Source organism: Apteryx rowi, unplaced genomic scaffold (genome assembly GCF_003343035.1).
Source record: "Apteryx rowi isolate R43461 unplaced genomic scaffold, aptRow1 scaffold_60, whole genome shotgun sequence".
In the NCBI taxonomy this organism is placed as follows: Eukaryota; Metazoa; Chordata; class Aves; order Apterygiformes; family Apterygidae; genus Apteryx; species Apteryx rowi.
Genome location: NW_020450872.1, coordinates 412,471 through 431,254, shown reverse-complemented (window position 1 = coordinate 431,254; position 18,784 = coordinate 412,471). Strand labels below are relative to the sequence as shown.

At 44.7% G+C, this 18,784-nt stretch overlaps 1 protein-coding gene across 1 annotated transcript in view; it reads right to left on the bottom strand.

Moving 5' to 3' along the window:
- The window catches only part of CD247 (CD247 molecule), a 61,548-nt gene that overhangs the window by 1,503 nt on the left and 41,261 nt on the right, over nt 1-18,784 (bottom strand). The window contains exons 2-7 of the mRNA XM_026083390.1: nt 9,927-10,033; nt 6,619-6,672; nt 5,041-5,124; nt 4,284-4,319; nt 3,151-3,207; nt 1,194-1,229 (exon numbers count right to left, since the gene is read on the bottom strand). Of these exons, the coding sequence (XP_025939175.1) occupies nt 1,194-1,229; nt 3,151-3,207; nt 4,284-4,319; nt 5,041-5,124; nt 6,619-6,672; nt 9,927-10,033 (374 nt within the window). The remainder of the gene's footprint in view (nt 1-1,193; nt 1,230-3,150; nt 3,208-4,283; nt 4,320-5,040; nt 5,125-6,618; nt 6,673-9,926; nt 10,034-18,784) is intronic.

Genomic DNA, 18,784 nt, shown 5'->3' with positions numbered 1-18,784 from the left:
AAAATGAATAGACATCAAATGCTGAACATTGCTCTGTGAACTTCTCCTCCATAATAATTTGGAAGGGAAGCCGGATGCAACACGAGGTAAGTTGGCAGTGGGGCTTCAGATGGCAGATGAGGGAAGCATCCCATCAAACSCCTTCCTGCGACTGTGTGGACCATCTGCTCTGGTGCTGATAAGTCAGCTGTAACATGCATGTTGCATATCCCTGCTGCCTCCTTGGAGCCAACTACTCCAGGAGCAGGGTAGAGCAAAACATGGGAGAGTCTCAGGTCATGGGTCTAAGAGGCTACTAGAGCGGAGGTAACTGGGACTTCCAAGACTGAGGACTTAGCTAGACATGGTGCTTACTTGTACAATTTCTTGCTACCTCTGTTATGAATATTTAGTGGCAGCAAGGAGGTCTCAGCATAGCATAGAGTCATGGGATCTAATCTGAACAAAACCTGTACTGTAATTTGAATACATTGATAGGGTAGTGCCTTTATCAACTAACTGTGACTATCTTGGTAGAGCAGGTTTTGAAGAAAGGTACCATTAGTTACGAGTATGGCCACATTACAAGAAAACTCCCTGCCGCACACTGTATCAGAGGACAAAATTTGTTTGTGATCTTGAGATGTCGGTGGCAATGTACAGGCTTCTACAGGGAACTGAAATGCRTGTTTTGGAACAAGTGTGCATGGCAGCCTGAATAAGGCCTTGTGATAGACTCCTGCCCTCTGTTATGTGTGTGCAGCCCTGAAAACCCTGATCAGTTTGTGCTCTGTACGCTGTAGTGGGATGGACAGAACCACTGATGCTTTGAGTCACAGCTGCTGTTTGGCAACCTGGAAGGAAGGGCTGGGCCATTTAGGCAACAAACAGTTCAAGTCATTTCAGAACCAGAACCATAGGCATCATCTGCTATAGTCAAAGGTGGTTCTCCAAGGATATAGGATTGTGGAAACACTTCCTACCAGAGCTGCTAGGTAAGTTTTCCTGCCAGTTGTACTCAGAGGATGCAGGCACTTTATCAAAGTCACAACAGGGTGGTCTTTGCTCTGACTCTGAGTAACTGCCCTCAGAAAGGCACTCTGAAAGCCCTGTGGCATCAGGCATCACCAACATTGCAGTTAGATATGTAGCTAGGAGCTACAGTTACGCCATGAACATAAACGAGGGGAACAGTTGCTGGATGTGTTGCCTACCTGGTAAACACCATCATTCCCTTTGCCTCGCCGCCTCTGCCGCATTGGGAAAGAAAAACAAGCATACATTAAGGAGTGCTTTTCCCATTATGCAAAAAGAAAGAAAAACCTGACTTTTCCCATCCTGTACTGAGGGTCAGCAGCTGTACTCAGCCTAGACACCCCCTGTGCAGGAGGGAAAGCTTGCTGCCAAGTGCCTTCTAGTCTTCCAGTCTGGACCAGCCCAGACATGCTGCCTGTCAGCATTTGCTGCAAGTGCTGTGGAAGGAGAAAATAGGGAGGATTGGAAAGAAAAAGGGAATTATTTAGGTTTTATAGCATACTTTCTTACATACTGTTATAATGCTGATATTTCTTTGATTTGCTGTATGTATGGAGATTTGGTATTGTTTCTATAGGCACCTCTTGTTTTATGAACTTAAGGTACACCTGGAAGAAACAGTCTGTCTTTTTTGATGTCAGCTAGTGTCTGAGCAGCTCTGCCCTCTATTGGACAGACATGGCTAATTACTTAAATTCTCTAGCATGCATTTTGTAAACCCTCTAGAAGTTCAAAGGAATTGTCAGTAAGTCAATCTGGGGAAAAAGTCACCCAGAATTCAGTAAAATAGATACTAGGCTGACTTGGTAGAAGTAGGTCACATAAACAAGGTCATTCAGACCAGCCAGGCACAAGGAAAAGCCCTGTCTTGAACCTGCTGGCTGTTCCCAGGGGCAGGGGAGCTGTCAGAGGAAGCAGCCCTGTTGTGCTCCAGAGAGCAATTCCCAGGTGAGAACCAGGCACTGGCAGAGCTTAGAGCCACCTGCATGAAGGGCGACACTTCAAGCATATGGCTGGTCATAACTACCCCAATGCTGGAGAGGGTTGGTCCCTGAGGGTGTTTCATGCATGTTATAAATGACAAAAAGTAGTGCCTGCTACAGTTAAAATTACAGTAGTCTGTTAAATGATTGCATTGTCATGTATCATCTAGAATGAGACAAGTGCAATTTTTTTCCCAATAATATAAACATTCATAAACAAAAACATGGAGAGACCTTATAAATTGAACTTGAATATGTCAAATAGGCTTTAGAATAATAAAAAAGGGGGGAATTAAATGACAGAGTTGCTTAAGCATTTTCCAACATGAAACTTTGTTTTGAAATTCTCCTTTTGTCACTTTTCAGAGAGAAATGAAAGGTTAAAAATATGACACTTTGACCCAAAATAGAACCTGTGTAGGTCATAGTAATTTTTCATTTTGCCAATAACAATGTCCAAAGATGATTTTGTTTCAACACCAGCTTCCCTCCCCCAGTTGTTTGTGCACAGAAATAAAACCATCCCTTTTTTTTCTACCTTTAGACATAGCTGACCTGTTCCTTTTTAAATTTGAAAATGGATGTGGGGGAAGGGGAGTGTTCTCCAGTTACTTGTCTGAAGACAAACTCAAACTCATAGAGAGAAACCCTCCATTTCTGAATTGCCTTGGATGAAACTGCTCAACTAATATGAGTGGCTGGACAGTCATAAACATTGCAGCCCCTGAAATTGGACATTGCCTTCAAATATTGCTCACCCACCTGATATCCTCCCCCTCTTCAGTAGGGGTAACTGCTAGGATTTTTCTGTCCAAAAGTTGAAATGTTTCCCCTTGACATTAGTCAATCTGCTCAGGGACACTGCTGATGTGCAGGCTGTGTTTATAACACTGATGGGGCAAGCCTTACTGTCCAATCTCCACTTTGTTTTATGGCTACTATAATTCTAATGCTACTTTTTTTATTTACTGCTACATCTAACACACCAGTTAGTTACTACTGGAAATAGGTAACTACTCTCAGCTCATGTGGGTGCTGTGTAGCACGGGGACTTTCCTGTGCAAGACAGCTACATGCAGTACAGGGCTGCAAGGGAATGGGAATAAAGAATTTTTCTTCCCAGGCTTTCACCAGGAAGGAAGATAGCACTCACCTCTCCCTTCTTTCCAATTTCACTGTATGCTTCACCCATCTTGTCTTTCTGCAGTGTCTGCAGAGACAAAATGTTAATAGAAAAGCCCCTGGGACGCTTCCACCACGCTCCTGTGCTTCTGGGGTTTCCTTGCCTCGACTCGACCCCCTTCAAAACTTTGTCCTCCTTCTCTGGGATAGGTCAGTGGTGGATCTTGACTGATGTACATTAAAATATATGCATGTCRTGCATGAACAAAACTATTCTATCAACATCACCTCCTCTCCAAGCACTTAAATAGCTGTAACTCTACCCTCAACAGGAATTTCTCATAAAACCAGTTCACTTTTCTAGCTCATCACCACATACTACGCCACTGCACCTCTCTCCAAAGAAAAATCTTTAAGCAGCATTAATTCAGGAGACAAAACTGAACATGCAGCTCAGGGAAATCCATAACATTGCAGGGTGAAGGTCAAGAAAGAGGAGCTCTTCCTTCCTCTATCCAGGGAAATGGTTTCCAAACTTTTAGGACCTGGTATGACAGGACCTTCTGATCCAGTAAGGATAAAGGCCAGTCTTGGAAACACACTCATTTCTTCTTATTTAATACTGAACACCCAGAAAGACCCCGAGTGAGGCACAAGTATTAGTATTCATGTATCTATCCTTTGGAGCATAGACCATCAAATTTAGCTAGAGCTGAATTAATTAAAACAAGAGGCTCCTTAGCTGCCATTCTTAGAAGCCCTGGTATTTGGCCTTTGTCGGACAGCAGCCAGATAGATAGGCTGCAGCACAAGCCCCTAAAATACAGTGTCATCATTCACATGGGACAAAGGTCAGGATGCTCCCTCATGGCTAACACAAAGCAGGTATGTTGATCCAAATTSTCTTCCCCATCCGCCCCAAGTAGTCAATGTTTTCTCTTATTACTGACTGATGTCAGAAATTATCTAGCAAAAAAAAAAAAAAAAAAGACACCCAAAAAACCAAACCAAAACAAAAATCTTGTTTAAAAGGAACTGTTAAGTTTGAACCAAAACCAAAATGGGGTGGTAGGTGGTGGTGGTGGGGATTCTATGAATTAGAAACTCCTATTTCCAGCCCACCCACCCGACTCTTTGCCTCTCCCTCCAGCTTGTTCTACTCACAGTGTAGACGGTGTCCTGAGGGGTCTTTCTTCTCTGCTGCAAAACAAAGGCAGAAAGTTGCCCACACGTAGCACTATCAGCATCTTCTCCCTCCATTGTGCCCGTGAATTAGCACTAAGGCCCAGCTACAGCTCTATGAACATGCCCATTACAGCCCATGTTGCCCCCACCCATAAGGCTCTGTTAAGATAGCTTGTTCTCTGGAAAATTAATTCAATTTTAATAAATTGTAAAACTTAGCCCTTCTGCTCTCAATCTCTACAGCTGTCATCTGCAGGCAAGCCCTAAACGCCTAGGCAGCAGGTTTGCCCTCTCTCTTTCTTTGAAACTGTTCAGCTCTGCAGCAGAAGCAGTTGTTTTGGCTGCTGCTTTGCTCTGTTGGCACTTGTTTGGAGGCATCACACGCAGAGAGCGCTAGTGAAACACCCCTCCTGCCTCGCCTGCTCCACATCCGCCCGTGGCTAGGTGTCACTTCCTATTCTGAGTGGCTGCAAGTTCTCAGCAGTGGGATTGGGGGGGGGCAGGGGGGGGGCTGCAGGGCAAAGATCAAAGCAGGGAGGTTTTACTCTTGTCCCCACCATGCTATCAGCCTCGTGACTTACTTACTATACAGATTTTGCCATTCCCTCTAGCAGAGGGCAGGGGTGCTTAGCAAATGCGTGATGAATGTCTGCCTGTCTAAACAGCGGTTAGACACAAGAAGAAAAGAACCAGATTAAAAGAAAAAAAAAATGGTGCATGTGTGGGAAGAAGTTACCTGGTGTCTCCCACCCATCTCAGGGTCTGCACCTCTCTTTGCCCCCAGAACATCATATTCATCTCTGTGCCCACGAGACAGTTTCTGAAATGAAAAAGCAAGAAGCAGTGATGATAGACATTATGATCATGAGAAAACAGATCTTGACTTAGTACAAGAAAAGAAAGGGAATCCAGTTTGGCATCCAAAGTCATGAGTGCTGTAACTGGGGCGGAAACTATTTTTACCCCGATGCTATTGCCAACAAAAATGTCTATGACTAAGCACTGAAACAACAAAGAGTGGTATGTGCTGTGCAAAAATTTAAGCCATTGCCTCAAGACCTTTTCTTAAGTAGAAATGAGCCTAGCAGGAAGAGCGACTCTGACTTTTATTCTCTGTCTGTCAGTGGTGGGTGAAGATCAATGCACTTGATTTTTCTTGCAGAACAGCTGTCTAAATTTGTATTAAGTGAATGCAGAAAGTTTATGTCTAACTCATTTCTTATGTGGGACCAATCACCCTGGAAGAAGGCAAAGGAGTAATCACAGGTCAAACCTAACACACAGAACAGGGTGGGTATGTCAGGAAATTATGTTCCTATTTCCAGATGTGCTCAAGGAGTGTTCAATGCTATTCAAAAGCTGGCACTTTTAAACTGAAAAAAAACCCATTAGTTTTCATACATTAAGTAGCAAAACAGTGGAACTCATTATCACAGGATGTGGCTATGGTCAAGAGCTTGAGATGATTAAAGAATTTAATGCTACCATCAATGACCAATGTAGCTAGAAAAGACAGACAGGCTCTTGTCTCTGTCTCCTTTCACTGTCTGAAGACCTGTTTGATGCTGGCTACAGTCAGGGCGCAGTGGATGAGGTCAGCCTCCMGTGCAAACTCATATGGCAGCTGTCATGTGGTGGGGACAACAAGAAGGCTCAGGGCCAGAGACTTCAGGGCTGTGTGACTCAGGCTCCACACACTTGGTGATACAAGAGCTATGGCCTCCTGCAAAGTCAGTAATGCAGAGTTCCTGGATGTTTACCTTTTCTCCAACCCGCATCAAATAAATCAGGAAAATATAGGTATTTGTTTTGCCTGTGGGTCAGCCCTGGCCAGCAGCACTAGCTGCTGCTAGACCAGTGAGCAGAGAGCTTCATGCCAGCCTGCAGAGGACAGTGCATGGGGGGGGGGGGGCACCATATATAACAATCTGGCGGATGTGCACACAGCTCTTGCAAATGCATTATATAATGTAGCACATAGAGCCTGGTCTCTGATTCAGACTTGGGTCCTTGTATACCTTCATGGTAGTGGATCAAATCAGGCCCCTACAGTCCACATATCTGTCTGGCATCTAACCAGATAAGAGACCACAGGTTGCCCTTGTCAGGTTTTATTTTGCCTCCTAACAACTGTGCTGCATGCTTTGGGATATGTCTTTCATTAGCTGGGGTCATCCGAAGCTTTTCTAATCCACAGGCAGTTCACTACTTTGAATTAAGTGCCCCAAAAGGGGTGGCTGGATAGCAGATTTGGAAAAAAATATATATTACAAAGCAAATGAACAAACAAGCAAATAGAGCAGTAGGTACTTACATTATACACGTCATTCTGGCCTGGCTGCAGCTGTGGCTCAGGGGCTTGGCTGAGCTGGAAGAGAGAGTGCACCGTCAGTGCCGAGGGGCAGCGGCATCGATCAGGCCTTTCATTTCCTCGTTCCTACAGGTCGCCCGTGGCAGAAACAGGGCACCACAGATGTAGCCAACCCAGGGCACTGCTGGGGCTTTGGGCAATGCAAATCATTGCTGCACGGGCACTTTTACCTATCTGCCTGTCTGCTTGCAGAAGACAAGTTATCTTACTCGTGTATTACACCACAGCTATTCAACGCAGCCATTTCTGCCCCCCACCAGATTTTGCAGTCCTCTTTTGTGCGTTAAGGAAAGTAGCTCCATCATGCTATGAACTGCAGCCTGTTCTAAGAAAAACTGGGCATTTGGGGCTGCCACTAACCCAAAGCCCACCTCAATCCTCCGGAGGGAGTAGTGCCCACACAGCTCCTGGGTGTCCCCAGCAGCAGCCAGCAAAGGGACTTCCAGCACCCTCTGAAGTAGCTCCTGCCTTGCAGGGCTGTAGTGCCACCAGGGTAAGTTATTATTAGTGGCAACTAATGCATAGGTTTGCCCTTCCATAAACTACTCTTTGGCACTGCTCCTCACGCTATTTATGGGTGTTTCATTTTTGAGCCAGGCTGTTTCAGGAAAAAATGGCAGTTTTTAGGTCAGTGAGAGCAGCTACTTGAGTGCCAGTCATTTCCAGAAAAAAAGTGTCAAACCATATTCTCTGTATTGCTTTTAACTTTTTTTTAGTTATTATACATACATTAAAATCAGCTTTCTAGCTGGAATTGTATTCATGAAATCTAGAGGGATAAACCTGACTGATTTTTAAAATAATATCTGTGATAAGTACAAATTATCCACCCCACCCATTTCCCTGTGGAAGGGTCATTATCATCACTGAATCCTTGGTAGGACCAGTATTTACCAACCATCCAACCCATGTTTCCCGCAACAGAGCCTAAAGGTCCACATAGGCCATAAATTAAAAATCACGGCAAAAGCAAGGTGGTACCCTTGGCTAAAGCAACTACAAACAATTCCTTCAGTCAAGAGGTGAGGTGACAAAAACGTCACAGCTTGGAAGATTTACAAAAAAGTTCTAGGTTCATGTCAAAATAGAAGCTCCCTGGAAAACGCCTTGTCAGCTTTTTGCCGCTTTGTGACAGCATTTCTGCTAAAATGCCTCTGCTACTTTTGGCTTGAGAGACTCTAGCTCTCAGCTAAACAGCTCCCAACCCAACGGTGTCTGTGTAGGACGGACACACACATCCCCACCTGCTTTGGCCAGGGCATTTTGCCTTGGCTACATGCTGAGCAGCCAACGCGGCAGGCGCATGACTGCTCACTGACGGGCAGCAGCGGCCGTCTCCACGCATTGTCCGGCTTTGCTGTCAGTGGGGCTGGCAGATGCCTCCCAGCACAGCCCTGCTCCTGCGAGGGCCGGCATTAAATTCATGTTGCCACATGCGGCCCTTTGACTCCTTTCTCTTGGGCACATGCTGCTTCTTCCTCCACTGCCCAGCTCCATTAATTCAGCCTCCCAGCATGCTAAACACAGCTGTTGTAGTTGCTCTGTGTTTTAAAGCCACAAAAAAACATATCTAGACCGAAGATGCAATAGAAGAGGCAGATGCAGCTTAACAGCTCTCCCAGAAAAGAGCGAGGGCAATGTTCATCTAGCGTGGCTCCCATAGACCCAGCCTGCGTAACCACAGAAATGGCTTTCCTCCTTCATTCTGCTTCTTCCTCTCAGGCAACAGCCTATTTGCTACATCTGAACTATCACCAGGCACGTATCAGCAAACAGCTAAGCTCACCAGGAGGACAGTGAACATGCTGAGTCCTAAGGGTGAGGGGCACTGCCTCTACCTGGGACCCAGGTCCCACTGCCAGCAGTGAGCTCCAGCTGAGCAATGGCACCAACTTCTGTCCCTGCAGCAGTCCCCTTCAGACAGAGTGCTGCATCGGGGGGGAAGAAGAGCTGTCAGAGAGTTCACAGCTGCTGCAGGAGCTCGCTGCTTCTCCAGGTTCATGCTCCTCCTTGAATATTTTACTGAGCCCTCCTTAACGATAGGGCTCTCGCCCCCGCAGCAGGCAAGGTGCACAGTTCCTGCCGTCAGCACAGTGCAAGTGTATGCGTGTGTGTGTGTGTGTGTGTGTGTGCATGCCCGAGTGACTTTTCCCTCTAGCAGCCTCAAAAAGATTTCCAGTGCCAGAGCAGCAGCACTGTCATCTGTAGCTGGGATTTATAATGGCAGCAAGAAAGAAAATAAAAGAAAAAAAAAAAGCTTCTCCTTTACTGTTGCTCAGTTCCTCCAAACACATTTATTCCCGAGTTCGGTACTGGCTTTGCAGCCTGAGAAATGATCTGTCTGCAGAGCAGGTTGAGCCCCAGCAGCATGGTCCTACCTCATCAGGACTCCTGCTAGTGGTCTCAGCTATGACCAAGTGAGAAGCACCCCTAGATCCCAGCACAGCCAGCCTTTGCATCTGCTGCAGAGGCTGAGCAGGGAGATACCCCGCACACATTTCCAAAGCACCTTTTGGCCTGAATCTGTTGTTCAGGCCAGGCTGAAAGCACCATTTCAGTGGAGTGCCCCGTGCAGGGGAGAGGGAGATAACTCCTGTCCTATGATGTGGAGAGCTGTGGGAGCATGTACATGTGCAGAAATGTACATTCCTCCATCACATCATGTTATCTTCTTCTGTGGAAGTAGACTAAAACCACTAAATGCCTCCCTAGATGCTGAACAGCTGCTGGATGGTAACAACAGCCCCTCAGTCCCCCCCTCACTCCTCTCCTGTGGAAGCCGGGCCCTTGGGTTTCATCATTTGCACACCCCCACTGCCAAACATGTTCGACTCCTGGAGACATTTTAATACTTCCTCCACAAGCTTGGCATTTCTCCTTGATTTTCTGCACACACTCTCTTCTTCTCATCTCTTTCCAGTGACAAAGCAGCAGCAGAAACCAAATCACTGTTGAACAAGCATTTCCCAGCTACTCTAACCAGAATCTCTGACTGTGTCCATCACTGTGGCATCAAAATACTCTTAGCATTATCAAGAAGAATAGCATATAGTACATATTCTTCCTCTCCATTCCTGAGCCCTTGAGAGAACTCCCCCAAATCACTTGGGTTTGCACTGGAAAAGGGAAAGAAAGGGCAACAGAAAGGTCTTATTCTAAGAGACATGCTTTCTCTCCACCCCCACTTTCCAGTCCAGTTCAACTTGTGTACGTAACAAAAGCCAAACACATCAGTGTTTGGACAGACTGACCTTAGCTTTGACAAAAAGTGCTGTCATGATGACTGCGTAAATGAAGAGGAATCCATCCAGCAAGTAGCAGAGTCTTGGGTCTGTCAGTCCAAGAATTGGTACAGCATCTGCACAGAAACATCAGATACATGAACAAACAAGGCCATTTGTATTAATCGAGTGCTTGACAGCATCTCTGTGGCAGCGCTGCATTGCACTGTATGAAAGAAGAGTCAATATGAGGGCAAGTCTGCCCCTTTGCAAAGGAGACAGAAATCTGAATGAGACTCATAGAATAATTTAGGTTGGAAGTGACTTTTGGAGGTTATCTGGTCCAACCTCCTCTCAAAACAAGGTCAATTAGATCAGGCTATCCAGGATTTCATCTGGTTGAGTTCAGTGCGTCTCCAAGGATGGAGATGCTCACAGCCTCCCTGGGCACCTGCTCCAGTGCTTGACCTTGCTCAGGCAGTACAGGACATTTTACCTGCACTCCCCACGCTGCAGGGCCCAGGTTGTGCTCCCTGCTCCACACATGCAGTTACTGGAAGAGTACCTGGCCCAGAGCACTTGTAATCTGGGAACATCCAGTAGTATCTCTCGCAGGGATTTATTACAGGATCTGGTTAGGTTAGGATTTTTTTCACCAACTAAAATGTGCATATGTGAAAATATATCAGCTTTGACAAAATTTTAGGGAAGAGCTCCTCAGATCCAGGACAAAATTTCCTGTAAAATGTAAAGAAAGACCTACACCACCATAGTCAGCTGAAGACCCAGACTCAAACCTCGGCTCTACCTTATTCGGAATAGGAATTTGAAGATACATCTCCTATATCCCAGGACATATACCGAAACCATCAAGCTACAGTGCCTTGTCTGTGAGGGGTCTCTGGAGTTCTCAGTTTGGGGATGTTAGAGACTATTAAATATAAGAGGGGAAGTATGGGCAGGACTTTTTACTGACTTTTTACCCCAGACATCAGAAAATGTCCCTGAAGTGCCCATGAGACGCCCTGGTTTAATTCCTGGTTGAGAGGAAGGTTTTCAACCTGGATTCTCTGTATAGGAACCTCAACTAGCTGCCTCCTTTTGGATGGATCTCTCTGAGAACAGACAAAAAAAGAAGCAGCTTTTTTTTTTTTTTTTTTTTTTTTTTTTAAGAAAAGAAGTGTTGAAACTCTGCTGAGGAAGAAAATCTGTACTACTGCCCTAATTGAAAGCTCAATAAAATTGTTACTCAGAAGAGGCTGGTTTTAATTTCCTAGTCTATGTTGCATGTTACATTTATACCCTGATTTCATCAAGAGGGGCACAGTAGTACTGCTGGTTTGCAGCAGCTACGACTGAAATTGCCCCTGTATCAGTTTGTAAACATCTAAGAAGTTAAAAAAATTAGCTGAAAAATCAAAACAATTCAGATGAGAAGCCTGAGCAAATATAGATCCAATATGCAGGTCCAGGACCATCCCTAGAGGAAAGGTTATATTGCATGGTTTAAAAATAATAAGCAAATAAATAAATCACTTAAAAGTGAATTGGAAGCATGCTTTGTACAAAGAATTGGAGGGAATTCAAAAAAGGAAGACAAGAATGATCAAGAACCTGTAAAACCCTGCTATGAAGATAAATTGAAAAGACTTGGTATGATTCATCTCCTTCCTAAGGTGAGCAAAGTATGGCAATTCTTATTCACCACATGTGATGGCGAGTAGTTGCACCACTTAATGAACTACTTGAAGGTGCTCAGTTACTCCAGCGATGAGAGCAGAGGAACTGCGCGCTGGGCTTTCTCTCCCAGCCCCCACAGGCCATGCTGAAGATTTCATTAGGAGGATTTTGCAGATGACATTCATGCAGTACACAGCCGCCCGTGTGAGGAAGTCTTTGCAGAAATAAGTTAATGATGATGGTCCGTAGCACTGTTCAAGTATGTATATCCATAAAGTGCGATGAAAAATCCAAGCCTGAATACGGGGTAATGTTATTGTAAATTCTAAAATAAGTGATGATACAATCACTTTTCCCACCAAGAGGCTAACACAGCCACAAAAAGCTGTTTCCAATCTGCAGATTTGTTGCTTTTCTGAACTAAGAATTCATATTTGATTAAAAAAAACCAACGTTTTAAAAACAAAGATTTCTAAATCTGACCTGAGATAAAGTAGGATCCTAACCTATTTCCTTTCCTTTCCTTCTATTTCTATGGCTTTTAAAAGAAGGTTCAAAGCACTTCATAAATAATAGCCTTCACTACATTTTTTCAGAATTGTAAGACCGCATATACATGGGGGAAATGGAGATAGTGGGAATAAGTCATTGCCCAAAATTGTATAGTACACTAACAAACAAGCTGAGAATAGCTTCCTAGAGGTCTTCATTTAAACAGTCACAAGACAACATTTTACTCCAGAGATGGTTTAGCCCAAAACTAGCTTGAATCCCATTAAAGCCGGTAGCTAAAATGCAGCATCAGGTGAATACAGCTGTATAGCAACCAGGGGCAATTTGTGCCCAGGAGTAACTTAGCTGCTTTCACACAGCACCCATGTCTGTCCCAGCATACCCTGGCCATGTCCAAAAGCAGCTCAGGGTTTTGCAGAACAGCGCCCAAATGAGAAAAAACATGTAAGAAACCTGGGCAGCCCCACACAGAGCCAGCCAGAGCTGAGACGCTCTGGGATATCCGAGCTGCTGCTCACAAGGCCCTTGGGGGGCCCAGCCCCGTGTCCCCTCAGCTCCAGGACAGCTCCCTTGTTCCTGCACCAAAGCAGGAGACGTTCGCACCCTCACCTCAGCTCCAGCATTTCCCCAGGGCTAATAAACTCCCCCAGACCAGGAGGAGCTTGAGCAGGAGATGCAGAGAGCTATGGAGTGGAAATCAGAGCATGGTGAACTGCTTTGCTGTACCTCTGCGTCAGCTGTGTTCAACCTTGTCTGACTTTGCAGAGCCACTCAAGTGCCTACACAGTGCTTATCTGGGACATCCTGGCCTCTGAGACCTCAGGTAATGGATTTAAAGCTGTTCAGTATGGGAAGTTCTGCTAGACATAGTCTGGCTGTGATGGTCCTTGTTAAAAATATGTATTGAAACAATGATAAAGTCCAATTTTAGAAATAAACCGTGAAAATTAATTAGGACCATATCTCTTTTCCTTCCTTAATAGGTGTGATTTCTGTATTTTTTTAAAAAGACAGTTCAAAGCACTTTATTAATAATAACCTTTGCAACAACTTTCCAGGATTAGAAAGCGAGAGAGAGAAAAATGAAAGATACAATGTCTATTTGAACAAAACCCAAAGTAGATACAAAGCGTAACAAGCAATTAGCCAGTTAAACAGGCAGCACCCATTCATGTCACCAGGATCAGTTTAGATTTTTAAATCTCTAGAGCAAGAGTTGCTGCCTCTTCAGTATTTGCACAAAGAGAAGCCCAACCAAGTCTCTTAACCATCATCAAATTGAAATGCTGCTACCTGTCCCCATCTGTCCTGAGCTGGGGTTTGGGGACTGCGCCCAAGGCTTCACTGCTGCAGCAGATGCACTGAGAAAAAGGTAGCGGAAGCCGTGCAAACCCAAGCCTGCCATGCCTGTAAGACAGCAGTCACCCTCAACTCCCTCACACAGAGCAAAGCACAAATAATAAGCATTTCACTGATAATTCCCACTTTGTTAACCTCACAGATAACCCAGAGCCTACTGTGAGTTACATAGAGAATCTTTTCAATACTCAGTTACCAGCGTTCTACCAGGCCAGAGTTTAGCAGCCCAGTAATAGACAGTAGAGCTTTAAAGCAAGATGTCTAAACACAGCCCAACTGAGGTGAGGTCACCAGCTGGTGGGCGATATAGTTATGCTGCTAAATAAATGATGCCAAACTTACTCCTTGTATTTGGCTCAGTATTTTCTTCTTTAGGCATCAAAAAGGAGTGAGTCACAAGCCAACATCTAAATATACATATACAGAAGGTCTGAGGGGTCGGGTCCAAAGTGGTGTATCGCTCAGGAGGGAAGCAAGGTCTGAAGGAATAAGAATTGGGAAGTTCTCACTTAATTCTTGCTCTCTTATTCTTGCTCACATGCTCTTATGGAAGTAGCCACACTTTTAGACATCCTATTGCAAAGTGAGGATGTTAGGAAAGCTGGTAAAAAATATGCAGTTTAGAGCATAAATAGCACTAGCTAATTTATTTTAGGAGTTCTTACAGGAGAAGTTATAGGAAGCTTTGTACAAGGACCTGACAAAGGATGCATGAGGATCGGCAGAGCCATGGAAGATGAGTAGATAAGAAAGGAGACTGAGTCAGTAAGCAAGGGGTTGCTGCATTTTATAACAAGCAACTTGTCATGCTAAACCCTAGGTGTGTGCCACCACATTTGGGGGTCTTTCCCAAGCTGTGCTTATGCCACCGAGAAATTTCTTCCCAGCACCTCTTCCTTCAAAGGAAGGAACTGTTCTTTCGTTCCTCTTCTCTCCTCAGAGCTCTCCCCCGAGCGAGGCAGCCTGGCCCTCTGCTACAAGAGTCTGGGCACTTTCTCATCCTGCTGCAGGTCCATGTGCACTCACACCAAGGTCCTGGGGTGTGCGCACCCCTGATCCAGCCCTAACTCATCCCCTCATCATATTCCATTTTGTGCCCCACCAGAGCAGAAGGGCAAGAAATCATTGCCAGCTCCCTGGAATAACCCCCTGCAGCCTTTTGCTTTTTAAAGTTAAAAAATAAAACAAACAAAAAGAACTCACAACCCCCCCCCACACACATTTTGGTGACAAGCGAGTGAGAAAAAACAACAAATGAACACAAACCCTGATAACTGAAGGAGAGGAAGCCCGTGGGCCTGAAAGACAGGCCGTGCCGCGAGAGAAGCAGAGTAGGGCTTGACGTGCCAGCGCTGCTCTGCTCAGTGTGGTTGCGGGCAGCAGTTTCAAACCACTCCTCTCAGGCCCCACAGCTGTGTCACTGAGCACCGGGTTTCCTGTGCAACATCGCAATCCCGGGGGCTTATCTCCAGTCATCTACTCGCCTGACACATGCACGCGGCTCCCCAGCTCCAGGCAGAGAAACAGCCAGAGACGGTGGCTCTCAAAAACACATCCAGCCTCATCCATCTCCCTCCAAAAGAGGATACGATTTGCGGGTGCTGCTCTCCAAGGGCTGCCAGACCCAGAGCAGACCTGTCAGTCTCAAACACCACGTGYGAGGCTTGCTCCTTCGGGCTCCTCGTCACTATGGCTCCCTCGCAGGCGACAGCCCCAACACCCACATGCAGCTCTGGGAAGTTTCACATACTTTGGCGGACACCGTCCTGCCCTGGCTCCCACATGCAGCCAGCAGCAAAAGCAGGCTGGCCCCCAGCCAGCCTGCTGCAGCTGGGCCTGCTGCCGGTCTGCTGGAGAAAGGTGATGAAACAGCACCTGAGCTCTTGAAACGTGCCACTGTCTTTTTTTTTTTTAAATAGGTTTCCCCCTCCAACATTTTTTGCATATCTGGACTGGGGCTAGACTACAGTTCTTGGCGACAGTTGAAGTGCATGTTCTGAAGGCCAACCTACTTGTAAATGCAGGTCAAATTTATCCTCCATAAAATTTTTCTCCCCTACTCCCCTCATTAAGCAATTAACTTAAGGGTTTAATTTTTAAAGTTACCAAAATTCAGTAACAAGGTTATAAATTAAGACTTTTATCTTCCCTAAAATTCTGTTTTTCAGTAAAGCTCATGAAAATCAATCCCAGCATCAGACACTTATGTAACTACAGTCTGCAAGTGAAGTTATCTAAAGATAGAAGCTGTAGTGCATTATCATGGTGATCAGCTTCCTAAGCAGCTGAGGACTACCATATTTACACACCACAGCGAAGTAGCAAGCATTTCTGGAATATCACCATTCTCCATTTCTTCATTAGCATTGATCCAAGAAACTCAGAATTGCTTTATTCTCTTCAATTCAATTGCTGCTATTCAAAAAATCCTGATTGTTGCAAGTTTGTGTTTTTCAGACCTCTGGGGACAAATTTTCACAGCTACCAAAGTAACTGCCACTAAATGGTATATTGGACCCCACTGGACTGTCTCCGCAGAAGCTGAACACATACAGAAGCAGGGCATGACTGATCATGCCTGACTGTATCTATCTAAAAGTTAGATGCTGAGCCCGGGCTACCAATCTGGGCTCTTTCAGAGGTCAAGGTAGAAAGATGAGCACTCATCCATGGTACTTCACCCAGTGAATACAGGCATGCATCCCAAGAGACAGCCCAGACTAAATGCCTAGAAGTTAGCCAGCTAAAGTTGTGAAGAATGGTCCTGTTGACAAAGGCTGAGGCACCCAACCTAGTAACTAGCTCTGATACTTCAGCTGCAAGCACACTTCCCAGAGGTCCCTCAGGAAGCTGGCTTGGTAGCTCAGGCTCCCTTGGAAATGGCAGGACAATCCAAGACTGAAGAAGCAGAGACCAAATGCTCTTCTCCTCTTAGGAGGAAGAGGCTCCTCCATGCCATGGTTTGAGCACACTGATGGAAAAATCTGAGCGAAAACAGCTGAGAGCAGAAAAGGCATGGATTACACCAAGCACAGGGCATTAATGGGTGTGACATGTAAGGCATCCAGCTAAAAGCAATGAGTGAAGTGGATGGCACCCCCGGCATCAAACCACGGATGTAAACTCAGGAAGCTTCTCCCTTTGGGTGGAAAATAAAGATGGGCCTGTTGATCTTTAGACTATAGGGCCAATTAACATTTGTTATACAAACACTTAAACCTTCTGTTTGCATTTTCATAAAACTAAGACACCTAAGTAAAGTCAGCCACCTCTTAGAACAGGTCTTGATAAGCTCATCATAGTAAAACACCACTGAACTTTTTTTTACTGAAAAAAATTCCACGTTTCTCTTTTCACACCAGTCACTTTCCTTAGCAGAAAAATAAAAAGCTATTGGCACTACTGTTTTTTCTTTTTCTTTTTTTTGCTTTACCACCAATTATTTTAGCACTGAGGACTCTTGTATTTGTCTTCAGTATAGCATCATCTATTTATGAAACACAGCATGGCCAAAGCACAGATGATGCCCATGAAGTTCAACATTATGGTTTCCTTTCAAACCAAGGAGCAAACTGCTGATATTATCAGGATTCAGCTTACAATACCACAGGATAATTACATTAAAAAATAAGAAAAGAAAAGTATTTCAGGCCATTAAATTTCCACTTTTTTTATGCCAAAGAATGCTAGCATTATTTCCACATGAGGTCAAGATGATTTAGGGTTCTAGTAAGCCTTCACACTACTTCTGCTAGTTTCTCAAAATTCAAATAATGCAAGTTTCTTTCCAATTTATTGGGAAAGAAACAGATGCAAAAGAAGGAAAGGATTATAATCCTACAAAGGGCCAAACCCTTTCTAGGGCAACATGGAATAAAGACTCTATAAAGTCCAGGGTACTGTAACAGGAGCAAGACCTGAGGATCTCCAGTCACCATCTGATTTGTTGAAAGATGGCCGTGTGTGTGCAAAACACAATGGTAAGTGTTCTACCTTTCCAATCTGAAGGTGAAGAAAATATTAACTTTTAACATACCCTTAAAATGTGGCAACTTTTATCCTCTGTGAATCTTTCCTGAGCCTCATCAGAAGCAGAAAGGAGGGGAGTGCCTTGCTCATCTCTGGAAGGGAACTCCTCACTTCATCAAAACAGTCAGTCATTCTCAGAAAAAGCAACTGCTTTCATTTCTCGGTTTTGCAAGAACTTGGCACAAAGGGCTTTCCTGAAGCAAACCTGACGACACCTCCCAGAGAGAGCAAACCGAGTGTACGGCAACAGCAGCACCCGGATGTCCAACAGGCTCAGGTAACAGATGCAAGCCATGTAGCTCTTTCAGCTTTTGTAGGTGTCTTCGGTTAGACAGATGGTCTTTTACCAGACCTTTATTCATCAGATATAGTAGAAGTTGAATCTAGTTAACACAAAAGATATTCCCCATTGTAAATCTTCTATTGTCTAAGCCCATCTAGCATTAAGTGTCCCAAGAAGCAAGACTTTATTATTCAAATGGCTGTTTCTAGCTTGCTTCTCCCTTCCCTACCCCTCTGTGCATCCTGTGGTGTCTACTGTCCCAGGTGCATGGCCTGGTGTCTACTGTAGTAGCCACTCTTTTGGAGCTTAGCTTCTAAAATCAAATGCACATTATGGAGGACTCCTAAAAAGAGTTCAGTCTATACATCTTGGCTCACCAAAGAATCAGGAGAATCCCAAACAGTCTACATGAAACAACGTTGAAGAAAGAGATACTAAATTAGACTCAATGCTGTTGATGACAATCAGATAGCTTTCTCTGTGGAATAATCACCTAGCAGAAGTCCCATTAGCACTTTAAGCTAGGGCTTTTAAGCTAGACTTTACAAAAAGCAGCAGAAGCAAGAATCTGCTAAACAGCTTGCAGATAGCTCACTGCTGATGGTTCCAGTAATCAAACACATTGACACGATGAAGAACAGTCCCCAACTGGGAGATTTATAAGGCATCCCCCACTCCCTTTTATGTTTATCTCTGGCTTTCAAAATTCATTAAGCTTATGCTAACTATCAGTATGTCAGAAAGTGACTTGCTACTAGCTGGATAATAAAGCAATAAAAAAATCTGTGCACAAAATATTCAGAGTCAACCAGCAAGCACTGACTTAGTGCTCCTTCCTAGGTGTCTCAGTGCTTAGGCAGGGAAGGACTGCCTTGATTTCACAGCCAGTGTCAAACAGTGCAGATACACACATCCAACAAGAGTCTTAATAGGATTGTTCAATTTCATGCTAAGCTGAAATTCAGCTCTCCAGATCAACTGCAAATAGAGAAGTACTAAACCTTTCCATCACACCAAAGCAAAC